Source organism: Helicoverpa armigera, chromosome 22 (genome assembly GCF_030705265.1).
Source record: "Helicoverpa armigera isolate CAAS_96S chromosome 22, ASM3070526v1, whole genome shotgun sequence".
In the NCBI taxonomy this organism is placed as follows: Eukaryota; Metazoa; Arthropoda; class Insecta; order Lepidoptera; family Noctuidae; genus Helicoverpa; species Helicoverpa armigera.
In genome coordinates this window covers 3,956,730-3,972,586 of record NC_087141.1, presented here as the reverse complement: position 1 = coordinate 3,972,586, position 15,857 = coordinate 3,956,730, and the positions used below count along the sequence as shown (strand labels likewise).

Here is a 15,857-nt window from a genome sequence, read left to right as displayed (position 1 = left end):
TTACCTGCGTTCCCAACCTTTTAAAATACAATTCTAAAGGAAATAATAAACGTAATGAAAGTTTGGTAACTTAAAAAAAATCTATTTATGAATTAACATAATGTGAAACAAAAACAACTTTACAACAATGATACCAAAAGCACATTATTTTCAGATGATAATTTTGAATAATTCTAATATTTACCTTAAGCAATATTATGGTTTAGTTTTACATAAATGCTATCAAAAATAAGAAAAAACATATGTTTTATAAAACTAATTTCTATACTACAAAACTAATGCCATTTGCAATGTTATGTAAAGTATCTGTAGCAATATGATTGTATTGCTTTTTGTACAAGTAAACGGCTATAAGTATATAAAAAAAAACGTTATAATATCTGGGGGCACGGCAGTGCCCCAGCCAAGTCTCGATTGTGCTCACGTGAATAAATTGCTTAAAATTATACAAACATTTGATGATTTATATGACGTATTTACCAAAACTACATTTAAAAAAAAATTTAATCTCCAGTATAAGTTGCCATTTCATTCTCTTAAAATGCATGATATTATCTTTAAAATCCGTCGGATATATTTTCATTCACTTTGTTTAATATTACATTGAAGCAAAATGCCACAATTAATTCATTTGTATGATATCTATTTCATTATAATATTATGATTTCCTAAGTAAACGAAAATTATTACATAATTTTAGGAAAATCTCGCTTTCATCTGGGTTAATTCCCCAGCTTCCTATATAAAAATAAATTTTTGATAAAGGCAGTTCGTAGAGGATCTAAATGCGGCCGTCGGAAGCAGTTGGCTTTGCGCTGGTTTACTGCGTGGGGGAGAACTGTGTCGGCTCGAGGATGCGGCAGTGCATCTCGCGGATGAGCGGCACGGTGTACGCGACGCACTCGTCCCAGCCGGGGTTGCGCCATGTGCTCTCACGGGTCTCACGTCGGGCTTGCAGATCTTTATAGCCTGGAGAACATAACAAAATTAGCTACGCTTACCTAGACAGCAAGAGAGTGCTACCGACAAACCAGTTCCAGGTAAAATACTTACACCAAATGTGATGTACATTGTACAGCCTTCCGATTTGCGAGAAGTACCCGGCGAAAGCTTCATTTTGTGATCGACGGTATGTAAGACCTCGGGCCCAGTTGTTACCCCACTCAATCATAGTTCCAGGTTTCAAACTAATCATGAAAAAAAGAAAAACAAAGTATTGAAAGTGTATTAATGGAATATTAAAATGATGGTTCCGGAAAGGTATTGAGAATGACAAACCTGTAGGATCGTATTTCGTAAATGTTGCTAGGTTCGCGCGGCTCTCCGTTGGGCCAGAAGGAGAATGCCAGTAAGTACTGTAAGTGTCGCGATCGCACAAAGTTGCCACGCTCCTGCTCTAGGGCCCGGTAATCCTGTCAAAAAATAAGCAATGGTAAGGATTTTTTGAAATATCAGGTAAACATCAGCTACCTTTTCACATTTGTTTGATCACTGAAAAAACTTTATTAACAAACCCATGGGTTCATGCAAGTTGATGATTTAGTCATTCAATAGTTTCTGCCCAATGATGTTACTTTAAGTGGGTCTACATATAATAAACTAGTGCAACTGAATATCATTTTTGATTTGCAAGATGATGCTCCAGAATTTTGAATGGAATGCAGTTCATAAACATCTTTATTTTTAGTATGACATTGTGTTGTTAGTCAGTAAAATTGTAGGTCAAAGTCCTGTTCTACAATACATAAAATACTGTGTTGTATATGCAAGTGATATGGACATTTATACATAAGAAATTTAAGGTAGTTAATTGATATCTTACAGCATTCTCTTTGAATAAGATCTTTGCTTTATCAATCTTCTCGAAGCCACCCACGTATCTCCAGAGGTGCAGGGCCTGGTCCATGTCTCCCACAGACACAGTCCATGATCCCACCAGCTCACAGCCCAGGTCCGCCTTATGAGAGTGCACAAACTCTACTGATGTCTTACTACAATACAAAAGTAAATGTTGCTAATTTTCATTGGAAAGGTTTGAGGCAATATTTGTTTATAAGATGGCCAGTTTTGGGCCAACAGTTGGAGTACCAACTATTTGTACCAAGATATGATAGTTTTTTTTAAGATTGCTAATCAAATGATAGACTTAAAAATGTAATAGCAATGGCAGTGATTAAACCTTTTTTTTCTACCATTAACATTTTCATTGGTTAATTTGACTTGTTATGTTTTATGGCTCTTAAGTATACAGTGTACATAAATGGCTTTGTTAGATGAACTGCTTCACTTGTGTCTCTATGACTGATGTAAAGGGTCAAGGTTTAATGTTGATAACAGTAACTAATGATTTACTACTGTAATTAGCAGTAGGTATAGATTTGCAACTATTGCATAAGAGCCAGTGTTTATTTATTGCTTATTCATATGCTATTATGTAGTAAGAACTTATGTAAGAATATTATACAAACACCTACTAATTTTGCAAGTATTTGTCCATAGAGTCGGGCCTTATGTTATGTGTGTGGAGCGCATATATTATCTCCTTGTCGCTAAGCATCCGGCTGTGGGACTCCTTAGTCGGCTCTATCCTCCGCACCAGTAACTTTGAAAACCATCCATCGTCGGCGTTCGATAATCGTGCACTTGTTGAAATCAACCTACAAAAATAACTTACATTTACGCAAAATTCCAAATTTAAATCCGGACACTGTACATACGAAAACAATACGATAAATACCTCAAATTCTTCGGTAAAGCTTTACTTAAACCTAACACTCTATTTAGAGAATTCATTTTGAGGACAAACACGCTTAAATACGATACTAAACTACTAAATAAAAGGTTGATAAAAAGTAATTCTTGTTATCAATAATTGACAAAATCACTTGAAGGTTATCTTGAAAATAGATTTTGCATACGTAGTGACACCTATTATGAGTGACCGTAACTACTTTTAATATTTTGCTTCAAGTTAGCCAACCCGTAAACACTTTCTTGGTAAATATTATGAACTCATTGACATTTTGAACTTGCGTCCCTGTTTTGCCCTACTATTTTGTATATTTCCTTCTCATGCGGTTGAGAAGTGTCAAGAAAAAAATTATTCTTGCTGAACGCTGCTGAACGACTTGACAAGGCGACTACAGAATTTGCGAGTATCTGTCAAAATGTTTTGCGTAATTCGTTATAAGCAAAAAATTGTACTACTGAACGGAGAATTTTGATCGTTTATATAATAGATGTAGAAATAAAAAAATATAAAAATTCAGTATTATTTATAGCTATAAATTTAGTAGGCCTACAGAGCTTTATACTTATTATTCGTTAGTAAAGATTTTTGCCTTTCTGTGACGACTTTGCCATTCTGTTTAGAGAAACGTCATGTTTATTGACTGATGGCCGACAATTTGCTGACAATAGTGAAGTTGAAAATTGTCATTACATACGAATAAATATTTTTTTGTTGGGCGACGGAATTCAAGGATTTTTTGAGATTCTGCATCACAAGTAAAAAACCTCGTCATGGGTGAGTAGTCGCTGCAAATTGAACATTTTTTGCGTGCAAAACTTGTTTGTAATAGTGGGCGGTGTTGTCGGTCCAGTCTTGTGACTATGTCGGTTTGTGCAGCTTCGAGCGAGGTGACGAAGCTCCAGCAGCACTTGGCACTGCTGAAAGAAGAGTATGGGAAACTGCAGAGTCACTGTGCCGAGGTGGAGCGCAAGTACACGCTGGCGGCAGCGTCTGCCGGCGACCTGAGCGAGACGAGCTTTGTGGCGCGCCTGCTCATGACGGTGGCCACTCTGTACGGCAGGGAGACCTACTCCGACATCACCATCAAGCTGCAGAGCAAGTCCATGCCTGGGCACAAGTTCGTGCTGAATGCGCGATCTGATGACTGGAATGAGGAAGCTCTTAAAAATCTCGAAGAATTAGGTGAGTTTTATTACTGTATTAATGATTCATGTTAACAATTTCCTCACCTTATCAACAAGATAAGCCTATTAGACTGTCTATTTTAGTATTATTTAGGTATTTCCTCATTATGAATATGTGGTTGTATTCATATTTCAGACTGGACTTCTCTGCCAGATGACATTGGTGCAGCTCTGCTCAAATGGCTGTACACAGATGTGGTGGACTTGTCCCGAGGAGACAGCTTTGCTCTGCAGCTGATGAAATCTGCTGCAAGCTTTAAGTTGCATGGATTAGTTGGGAAGTGTGAGCAGGCTCTTATTGCTTCAGTTGGAGTGAGGTAAGAATAAGTAATCATTTAAGAAAAAATATGAATTTGTCAAGTCAGTTGTTCACAAGATCAAGAAAAGTGATTCTGCCTTTGTTCCAAATACTGGCTATTTTAAAGGTATGCCTAAATATTAATGAGAACTATTGGACCAAAACTAAATCATGCCTTTTGAGAAAATGTTGTTTTGAAATAATATCTTTTTTCCAGGTCCTGTGTAAAGTTCTACTCAGCTGCGGATGAGATAGGAGCAGCAGCTCTCAAGGAGCACTGCTCGGGACTCATATCTGCACATTGGGATGACCTCACTGGTATGATAAACTGTTATTTGAATTTTTATATGTTTTTTCCCTACTACTGGGAGCAGAGATGTAAATATTATGATCTCACATTTCTGGCAAATAGTTATAGACACAGAGATTGAGTATTTAAAAGTGGTTGGAGTAAATTATCAAAATCATTATTCAAGTTTTTTGTCCTTAAAATAACTATGAATAGTCAACTCCCAATAGTTCTCTGTTGAAATCTATGACTCAAGTATTATGTATGTATAAGATTTATTGCACATTGCTACTAACTCAGTGCAATGCCAAACCCTTAGTTTGCTGCTAATCAATTTGTTATTGAAAATCCTAGTAGTTTATTATGAGACTCGAGATATTGGATTTTAATTACCAGAGAATTTTCTTAATACCCTTGTTTCCCTTCAAATTAATTATATCCTAAATCCTTGTTGTAAATAATAATTGTAACTATAATGAGCAGTTTCATGGAACCTATTCATTCCAGGAACATATCTGACAGACAAAGTATGATTTATTGTTGCACTGGTCTGAGATCTAGCAGAAATTATAACCAGCCTATATCTATCCGATTGCATGAACTATCTGATAACTAACTGACACTTTATTGGTAACCAGTAAACCTGGACCTGAATGTGTTATACATCCTTTTATACTTTGAAATCTTTTAATAATTATTTAGCAAGTATAGCAGCGAGTATATCTTGTATATCAAGTATGTATCTGTATTTATACGCATATGTCCACCAGGTGAGGACTTCGCGCACATGTCCTCGGCTCTGCTGTACCGCATGCTGAAGAGTAAGACGTCGCAGCCGCTGCACGGCGCGGTGCGCTTGCTGCGAGAGGACGTCGTCTTCCTGTGTCTCGTCGAGAACCACGCCAACGTGAGTATGCGCATGCTTTAGATAGCCGACCATAACGGACCAATCCTTTTTATGGAGAGAAGTTCGCCACGCTTTAGTCGCCTCCACATTAGTCCCTTGAAGCCCCGTAAACAGGCGTGATCGTGAATGACGGTTTTTCGCGGGGTTCACGCGCATTTACACCTTCTTCCCTTCCCATTGATGAATACGATGTTGCCAGGCAATTATTAATATTACGGCATAGGGGATAAGTTCGTTTCTTGTACGGCAAGGTAGGGTGATTTTCAAACTGAAATATGTTAAGAAATAACGAATGCCAATCCAAGTGTTGTAATTGATGTTGACAGTGATTCGCTTAGAACAGGTTCCCAAACATTTTGGTCACAAGGACCACTTTCAGCTAGTTCTGCTGTAGGTACTTAAATTCCCAAAACTCGAAACAATAACTACATTAGAACTATGGGAATTTGCGCCTGAGATCGAACCATGAATCAATATTAAAAAAAAAACTTTTACCCCAGGTTTACCTTGTACCAAGGTCCCTGCAAGTGCGGTCGGCAGCTTGCTATCGAAACTGCACTTTAATAATGTTAAGTTTACTCAATTAACTTGTTGGGTATATGGGTGTATTTCAATGTGCGCCAGAAATGACTGATCGTTTTCAGTTTCATAACGCGTTTAGTTACACGACCTCATTGGAAGTCCGGTGCCCCGTTCCTCGATTACATGAATGGCATGCGTGCTCGCAATAAATACTCCTTTGTGTGGAAATATCCAGTTCTCCTTCATTGAACTGTATTTAATTTATTTCGTGTAAACTAATGCATGAATAAAAATTCTACACTGCATTAAGGCGACTTCAAGTATCGCGTAAAACAGGTTCATTGCTAATGCAAGTTTGACCACATTTTACGATTATTCGTAATTATCAGTTACGACAAGCGTAGCTTTGAACTAGCCGAACGCGGGTAACTGTCACTAATAGTTATCTGTACTCCGTGATTACAGGGAGTTGAGAGCTAAGTTGGCCTTATCCGAAGTGGTCAGACTGGCTTCTGATAATTATAACAGATACAGGTTTCAGGCAATACTATCAAAACATTGCAAAACAGACGTAATATATAGGAATGATTTTATTTAATTACATATAAAGATGAAAAGAACATGTATCATCATATCAATTACAACGGCCTAAATATACTAAAATACAAAACGCTTATCAACTTCCTGGCCATGTTGTAAGTACAGAATACATGGATTGTTTTAAAACAATACTAGCGAATACATATAATAACACCTATCTAAAATTGTGAAGAAGATCACAGTCGGATTACTAAATAAATCCTAATCTACATAACATTGACTAGCAAAAATATGTTTTGTAGTAAAGCACCAGTGTTGAAGCTCTTTGGAATTGTTCATAACATTCAACCTTGCAACTATGAGTAACCTAACGTATTGGCAGTGTTCACCCGTATGGAGGTATCAGGGTCCTTATAAATATCCTTAATATTATTTAAAAAATGCACCGTTTTTATAAAGCGATGCGATGTGTCTGAAAAATATTAATAACTTGTTCTATAGGCCTTTGAAAGCCAAATTGTTAACAATTATTAACATTCATATCAGCAATGCACTAAACCTGCAAGATTTTCAAACACGTTTGTGACAAATCGTTGTCGATAAACAGCTCAGGAGTTCTACTGTGCAATGTCTAAACTTTATACTCCATTTTTAAGTTCTTTTAAGAACTTTGCACTTCATGTAATTAGTCTGTAGTAAATTGGGTGCTTTATGACTGGCCCGTAGGCGCTAGTTAGCTAGTATTTTTAAACTAATCCTAATTAACTCAACACAATCAGAGTGACGGCCATAGCGATAATTGCTAAAATATTTCTGAACATTTTATCGGCGCTATTGCAGAGTTCTCCTCTGCAGTAACAGTGTATGGTCTTCGTGGAGCGTTCGGCGTCGCTCGGGTCTTCCGAACACGTCTCGTCGTACACTTCGTATATGTCTTTGACGGCGTACCACTTGCCGTTGACTTTCCTCTGCTCACCGCTCGTTGTTTGTGGCGCACAACCTCGGGACACCGTGTGTGATGTTACTGGAACAAAACGTACTTATTAAGCGACGCTCGTGAGAGTACCATACCACTTACCCAATCAAGGGGTAATGGGTTGCCTGGGTAACTGGGTTGAGGAGGTCAGATAGGGCAGTCGCTCCTTGTTAAACACTGATACTCAACTGTACCCGGTTAAGCTGGAAGCCGACCACAACACCAATTTTACATTTTTGATCTTTAACATAGTTGGGAAAAGTCTTGGGAGATAGATGGCTCGTGAGAGTACGATAATTTCAACATAATCAGTACCTCTAATTAGTTCCTTGCAATACAAAGTACTTGGTCATTCAGTCATTTGTTATGTGTGTGTTGTGGCAGAGGTGACAGACAGACAACATGACTTACATACAATTGTTGAACGAGTGATGTAAGGTACGAGCTAACTATTCAGGACACGATTGTGAAAGTAATTACTGTGCAACAACTGCTGCATTGTACGTCCCGTAATACTTCTACAATGTTGTCTCCTTAAATGAGAACAGCCGCCATAGCCGATAATCGGCTGGGAGGACATCATCATCATCATCATCATCACAATGTTGTAGAACCCGTAAATGGTAATGAGACTTCAGATTTTTCTAGAATATTTTTAGACACATAAAGTCCTTCTATTTAGGACGGAATCCATAAATATAAACTAAAATACTTTGCTCAAAACCACATCAAAATCGTTTCAGCCAAACGTGAGATAATTGCGCAAATAATGATTAAACATACATACAGGTCAAACCGTACCTGCATCTTTTCAAGTCGGTAAAAAAGCTAAATTCATCTATGCCTTCTGCGTTTATCAATATGTGTTCAATTATGGCGCCATCTGCAGCCACAGCGGAACCGGTGCGTGCAGCGCCTTCCACGCGTGCACTCCTCATTAGCATCTCCGGCTTAAAAGAGGAACTGATAATTCGTGACTCAACTGACGATTCACTATTCTATTAGCACGATACGTTATATTTACACAAAAGGGCATACTAGGAAACTAGTGACGAGGAAGGAAGGTTATTGAAATTGATATTGGAAATACCCAAATCGCATATTTTTGAACAATTTAACATTTTAATAGCGCTTGCACAAAAATGTGGTTAGTTGTTATTTTAATTATTTAAATTGATACATATTTGTTTTCCTTGAATTATGATCGGAACTGACACAAATTCCGGGTAATTTCTGGGTCCAAAATTACTCACGCGTGTTCAAAGTAACATAGATAACTCAAACCAAGGAATGACTGTGAGAGATTGTCCTGGAGTCGATTAACGTTGGGCAATGTGCTGACTGCCTTATACGATTGGATGCGAGGTGACATTTAGGTGTGCCACATAAAGTTACGCCACGCTCGAACCACATGACACATATTCCTTTAAAGGAAGGCTTTCGTAAGGAAGCCGCGTTAACGGTACCAAATTAACGACTTATTTATTATCCTTTTTTCCCCCGTACTGTTCTAATCGGTAAATTAGGGGAAAAATAACAACATTAAGAATTGTTTTTATGTCAGTTGAAACCTTGATTATATTAATCCCAATCATTTTCCCTATGTTTGTAGTTTAGCAGTTTAGCTTGCCATACATACAATGCTTCACATGTTTTCAAATCGATATTGTTTTTTATTTTTATTTAATTGAATTATTTGTATGCGTAACATTTAGGCGCCACAAGTGTGGGCCAGAGGTCATTGCCACTTGCCACTGAGCCACCGGGCAGCTGATGTCTAGCTCTATTAATACCTTCGCGAATTTACATTTTACGGGCATTAACATGTCAAGCATCACTTTATCTTACATAACACGTAGAGTGCTATTCAAGTGTTCTCCACTCACTCATAGTATACTACGTACACATATACTAATAGAAAATATTATTTGTATCTATCCATGCTTGACTCAGTCACATGAAATATGTTATGCTTTCAACAGAATGACTTGGTATGTGATTAAAACATGTCTGTCCTTAAGTGCTCTGCGAAGTAAATCTACAAATGTCGATATTGTATGATTCACAACCTAAAATAGCGGTATTTTAAAAATATTTCCAAGTATTGTTTGATCTGGCTCTTGAACTTGTATTAAAATATTTGGTGTTTTGATAGGGCTGCGTGCGGGTAACGATTTATTAGTAAAACATTGGCTAGACGCGGTTGGTCTTGAAAATGTTTGTAAATCTAAATCTGAAGCCCGTTTATCAATATCCATTATAATTTTAGAACTTTTTGCCCAAAGATTCATCTTTAAAATATGTGTACACCATATGGGGTCAGCGACCGTAATTTTGCAGGGTTAACAAAGCCGATCAAAATGGTAGAAGGAAAAAGGTCTCCATGACTAAGAACAATAAAATTAATTTGTTAAGTTTGATGCAATCAGACAATTGAAGTATAAATAGCTTAAGGGTTGACAAATTCTCAGGTTTAGTCTCCTTACGGGATAGATAATGTGCCATATACAAAATTCCAGACACAGAAAAGAGTGTCTATGGAGTTTCTTGCCCACCCACTCTTTGGAACCGAGCAACTAGCTTGACGTTTCTTAAGCATATGTAATAGGTCTATATGAAATAAAAACCTTTGACTTGTGATACTTACGTCCATCGCCGAATTCAAGCGAGGTGATTCTCTTAAAGCACATAGTGGACTTGTTGCACTGCGTCATGTACTTGTGACTGTAGTCGAACGCCATGCAGGTCTGGAACGTGTGCTCCGGATCGCACGTGTAGCACTGTAGGCTCCATGACACTGACAACAAACGCTTTTGCTTATAAACATGCTCCCCTTTTGAATGGTACTCGGTTTTCGCGGGTAACCTTGTGACTGGAACTGCTAACATGATATGCAACCGAGTTTTTGTGCAAAAGTGTAAAATTGAGGAAATGTCAAGGTTCAGGTGCATAAATAAATGGGTGTATATTTTTTGTATTTAATGTTTTATTTGATTATTTTTGTCTGCTATGTTAATTTCCTTCAGAATATTTAATTTCTGTTATAAGTTACATGACGTGGTAGTTGTACGTAGTACACAAGGCGTGGTGTTTATTGCTTCCATGGTGGTTACATCTTTTTTATGTGATGAGAACACTACTATCTTTTGTGTTAACTTGAAATGCCGTTAAAGTCATTGAATGTTTAGTTACTTTCTTACTAATATCTACTATAAACAAACAATGTTTATGTCTAACGCTGACTGAATGCTGCCTGCATCATGTTATTGTAGTAAATACAAGGAAGTATTTACTCTCCTTATAATATTTACAATTAGTATTATACATACCCAGAAATTCTATACATGTTTAGAATACCCAGAAGTCTATTATGACTTAACTTATCGTGAAAATGATATCATAATGTTGAGATTTTTCTCATTTTATCTAACTGATGGTGTAAAGAAAGCTTAACTTTACACATTTGCTGTCACATGAGTGTAACCACGAGACAATCACCGGCTCATCTGCGTAAAGTGTTCTATATTAAACATAATATCTTTCAACATGTACTAGGAAATGGTGACACAAATATCCAGACTATTTATACGAAGTGTACAAAGTTTTCGAACAAAGCCGCGGCACTTGCAAATCTTTGAGCGAAATTGAGACAACGCGGTTTAAAACGAACTTCGTTGTGAACAATACAAGAACAATTTCGGTTTAAACAATTAAAGAACAATTTGTAGAAATATTTTTATTAGCCTTAGTGTTATCAGTAATTAAAGAATGCCATTATTTTGTGGATTCAGCTTGTTAAGAAACGAGAGGAGCCGCAAATATAAACGTCTAGTACTTTATTAAGTAGTCGTAAACGAGAGATAATATAATTTGCATTAAGAGATGGTCGTGATCTTGTCGGCTAGGATTACGTTTGATAATGTGGTCGAATATGTTCATATGTCGGTGAATGCGGTTTGCACTTGACCCACTAATAGCTTATGTATTATTCATGCCAACATAGCCTGTGAAAGATCTTTAATGCTGCTGTTTCTTTTTTATTAAAATTGCACACAATGTGGGCCGATATAAATACCATTTTCCAGGTTTGCAAGATCAGGATGTTGTAAACATTTTAAAGTTCGTGAATCTTGTAGGTACATATATTAATTTTATAAAACTAAAAGCTTCGTTTATTTGTATGTAATATTCCCAAGGCCTTTACATGTACATTTCTAGAACAACTATCCATCAAAACGGTTTGGGAACACACCCTAACCTACACCGTGCTATGGACGGTCAAGTTGAATGAAAGCAAAATTATCGCACCATATCTTATGCCTCGTGCGTCAGAACTTAGCAGTACTTATGTATACTGGCAGTTATTCGCTTCCACTACATTCCATTAATTGAAGCACTTCCAAAAAATGTTTTTAATCTCTGCAGTCTCATAAGGCTTTAATATAAATACTTTTGAGACATCCTTCAACAGAGCGTCATAAGACTCTCATTAGGCATCGGTCAAAGCTTTACAACTATTTCATGTTGGATGTATAATCCTGACTATACGTAGATCTAATATCTATTATTTAAAAATGTCTGAATCCAGTTTTTCCTAATGCTAATGTTTCTCTGTGACCTAATTTAATGAGCTTGTGATCGGTGTTTTATATCCTCTTCCTCTGACGTATTTATTGTAAATAGCCCTATTCTAAGTCCGTGCCACACTAAAGCTGATTGACATTACGAATAACTTGATACATCCGGGAAGCCTGGGAGCTTGAGCGGCACATCCTAGACAAGTACTCTATTGTTGGCTGAACAGGGCCGCTACTCTGCGACTTTTTATAACCCAATACAACCTTTGAATAGTTAAATAGTTAAATTAGAAGCAGCCTTCATGACGCCTACCGCGGTGTGACAGACTGAACCATATTGGAATAAATAATGAAGTTCGATGCCCACATGATATTAATTTACTGATAAATATGTCCACACATAACAGCTTCGTATTTTATTACCTATTGTTTTTCATTTTATATGTCACGAATACAATCAAAATATTTTTTTTGTATCTGTATTATCAGGGCGTACGTTTCATTACTATTTCAAGGATTTTACCATATTCATTGGAAGCAGCGCAAGTAGACGCATGTATTAAACGCTGAAATATTCGATTAATTAATTATTTGCCGTAGTAGGCACAATAACATAAACAATATTATTATCAATTACTAGTATACCGGCGTGCGGCAGTTGTTGAAACTTCAAGTAAAACTGTAAAACAATAAAGTAAATACGCAAGCAATATCACAAACACCTTGAAAATATGTTACTGAAAAGATAACACATTGATCGATTTATTTACTTGGACACAGACCGATAAAAATGCATTATTATTTTATGTAAACATCATCAGTTAAAACACTTTCACTTACATTTCCAAAACATAGTAAATGTCAACAAAGACGCCACTAAATCCATTTTGATATTAATAAAAAGCACTTATAATTAACTACTACACTAAAACAACGGACTGTATTTTTTATCACATCGATGTGTTATGTGTTTACAATGTTGCGATTGGAGCGCATGTGGCCGGCAGGGGCGGCAGGGCTTTACACTGAACTGAAATTGGCACCTCCGTACTCAACTACATGATTCACAGGAAGGAAGCGCAGTGGCAAAACGGGACATGTCCAAAAACTAAGAAATGGCGCTTATATTCGCAGTGGTAGCGCTGATTCATGCGATCGATGCTGGCGCCGGCGCGACACTGACCAACATTTGGCGGTCTCGCTCTGTGTCGGATCGTTTTGTTTGTCGCTTTGTCCCCGGATTCCGGTGCTTAGTTTTTATTTTAGAACTCCTCTTATTTAATTTGCAAGATTTAAATCCTACGCAACGCTACCTTCTGCTAATACATGTGTAGAGATTCAAATTAAATAGATTTAAAATAATTTATATCATGCCGTCATCAAATAGTAATTAGCAAACATATGTAAGTTATTCAAGTAATGTAAACCTTTATTTCCTTGAACCTCTCATAAAATGACTTACAAAATATCTTTCAGCTTTTCACGTATCTACGTTTTATTAGTTATTACCTTTTGCAGTAGGTTTGGGCCAATCAAGTTTTCTTTAAGTGAATTAAAAAGTTTTGCGTATATCGCAACTCTCTGTTTGTTATTCTTTTACCGAACGCATGCTAAACCTGTTTTCTGTAAAATCTTTCAAACGTTTTGTTTATATCTATCAACTGGAAAATCTCTTTTTCATAGATAGTCTATCTTGCAGAGTTCGGTGGCCAAATAACCTTGTTGATAACATTTTAAAATCTATCTAATCTTTCGATCGATATTGTAGGACATTATCAGGTGGATTCACCCTCAATACAAAAAATGAAATTCCTGACTTAACCCTTTCGCCTGACTCGGCATTGCGAAACATTCTACTATTGATATGGTCGCCTCGCAACATCCTTTGTTATTAGCGATAAAAATAACATCTGTTGGCAATTTTTATGAGGATAACTTGTGACAATGTATCACAATTTATAAGACATTTATCCAACGACTTTTAGATCTCTAAAAACCCACATATCTGCGGTGTAGGAAAAAAATAATTCCTCTAGTTTTGTTGGTTTAAGTAAGTGCTAGACAACGCCTTACGCCAGGATGGTGTTGAGAGTTCCTTGTAGAAAGTGAAATCAGTTATTAATGTCATCAATTTATCTACTGTATTAATGAATAAAAAATACAATTAACATAGCCATAGAGCTGCCATTATCGATGTGTCGAGCAGTGGAGCAGTTTTCGAGGTTATCGGCAATATTGTCCACATTGAGGTCGATGATAGTCCAGCATGCGACACTCACTCTTATTGATTTTATTATCGAGTCGTGGGTGTGCCTAGCGTGCTTCATCACAACTTGACTCGCCTGTCTAGACTAGAATTCATTTTGAGGTCGTGGGAAATGTCAGTTTAATGTATAAATTATCTGGTTCCATTTTTTTAGGACGTTTTTAATGAATCTCACTGCTATTTTCCACTATCCGTCTTAAACGTTCTAAAAACGATCAGTTGAAAGGCTGCCTGTTGAAGCTTTGATATACAGGGTGGCCCATCCATAGGCGTCCAAAAGAAAAATTATAAGGAGGATACCCCATAGCCTAGAGCTTCTAAATTTTTCTTCTGGACGCCTATGGATGGGCCACCCTATATAAAACAAAATATATACCTACTCTAGGCAGAAGTTGACAATTTTTTTACTAGCTTTAACTCTAGCAAGTTGGTGAGATAAATATTATTTCCCATGTTCCATTTATCTCCAGTTTCTTGCGAATGCAGGTGACGAGTTGCGTTAACGTTGTAACTTGAAGTGTTGTTAACCCGATGAATACCGTGTGCTGACATCATCGGGCAGTTTTTATAAAAATCATCTGTTCATCATCCTCCGAGCCTTTTTCCCAATCATGTTGGGGTCGGCTTCCAGTCTAACCGGATTCAGCTGAGTACCAGTGCTTTACAAGAAGCGACTGCCTATCTGACCTCCTCAACCCAGTTACCCAGGCAACCCGATACCCCTTGGTTAGACTGGTGTCAGATTTACTGGCTTCTGACTACCCGTAACGACTGCCAAGGATGTTCAATGACAGCCGGGACCTACAGTTTAACGTGCCATCCGAAACACAGTCATTGGTGTCTAAGAAATACTTAGAAAGTACATACAAAGTTGTATCGGTACTTGCCTGACCTGGGATCGAACCCGCGCCCTCATACTTGAGGTTGGTCCTTTACCCACTAGGCCACCACGACTTTTTACTTTTGACGATAAAAATCATCTGTTATCACAGGCTATTTTTGTGCCTATCTGTCATTATTATTCGTACATTTTACTTGTAATTAAGTTCTATCGTTTGTCGGTGCCGTGATTCATTTTCAATCATATATTTTATTGATTCTTCTAAATTGAATCATACATCATGATTCAGATGATGATTGAGAGAAATAAGAAGACACACAATTTCCATTAATATTTCTATATTTCCTACATATGTATAAATAAGTAAGAATATAAATATTAATTAAACAACTCAAGCGATTAAGGGTCTATGTACAAGTAAAAATTAGAATCACAGCATTTGTTTGTATGCACACACTTGAAAAGAAAATCACACAGATTGTACGTGGTAGTTCGTTAAAATCAATGTGACCAACTTATGTTAGGTATTTGAAGCGTTCAACACCAACATAAATCCTGAAGTCAATCAACTCAAGAAGATTGTTTCCTATCTGGTTTACCTGTTTACTATATAATTTCTAAGTAATGTAGTAGCTAATTAAAATGGTGTTAGTAAGAGGAAAACTATTAAACCCGCCTGCATTTGTTTATGTTATGCGCCATGAA

At 37.0% G+C, this 15,857-nt stretch overlaps 3 protein-coding genes across 3 annotated transcripts in view; 1 reads left to right on the top strand and 2 right to left on the bottom strand.

The window, feature by feature from the left end:
* Window positions 1–55: 55 nt before the first annotated feature.
* On the bottom strand, window positions 56–2,977 carry LOC110370883 (protein NipSnap). Its single transcript, XM_021326878.3, has 6 exons — window positions 2,738–2,977; window positions 2,475–2,657; window positions 1,823–1,991; window positions 1,279–1,412; window positions 1,054–1,187; window positions 56–969 (listed from the first exon to the last, which is right to left on the bottom strand). The coding sequence occupies exons 1-6, from the start codon at window positions 2,791–2,793 to the stop codon at window positions 821–823; spliced, it is 825 nt and encodes a 274-aa protein (XP_021182553.1). The 5' UTR covers window positions 2,794–2,977; the 3' UTR covers window positions 56–820.
* A 324-nt stretch (window positions 2,978–3,301) lies between these two features.
* The window catches only part of LOC110370878 (rabankyrin-5), a 42,854-nt gene continuing 30,298 nt past the window's right edge, over window positions 3,302–15,857 (top strand). Inside the window, exons 1-5 of the mRNA XM_021326868.3 lie at window positions 3,302–3,526; window positions 3,629–3,934; window positions 4,073–4,253; window positions 4,452–4,552; window positions 5,294–5,430. Coding sequence (XP_021182543.1) covers window positions 3,523–3,526; window positions 3,629–3,934; window positions 4,073–4,253; window positions 4,452–4,552; window positions 5,294–5,430 — 729 coding nt within the window. The 5' untranslated portion in view covers window positions 3,302–3,522. The remainder of the gene's footprint in view (window positions 3,527–3,628; window positions 3,935–4,072; window positions 4,254–4,451; window positions 4,553–5,293; window positions 5,431–15,857) is intronic.
* Window positions 6,525–13,234, bottom strand: LOC110370885 (uncharacterized). Its single transcript, XM_021326881.3, has 3 exons — window positions 12,886–13,234; window positions 10,116–10,265; window positions 6,525–7,516 (listed from the first exon to the last, which is right to left on the bottom strand). Exons 1-3 carry the CDS (start codon window positions 12,929–12,931, stop codon window positions 7,254–7,256), a joined length of 459 nt encoding a protein of 152 aa, XP_021182556.3. The 5' UTR covers window positions 12,932–13,234; the 3' UTR covers window positions 6,525–7,253.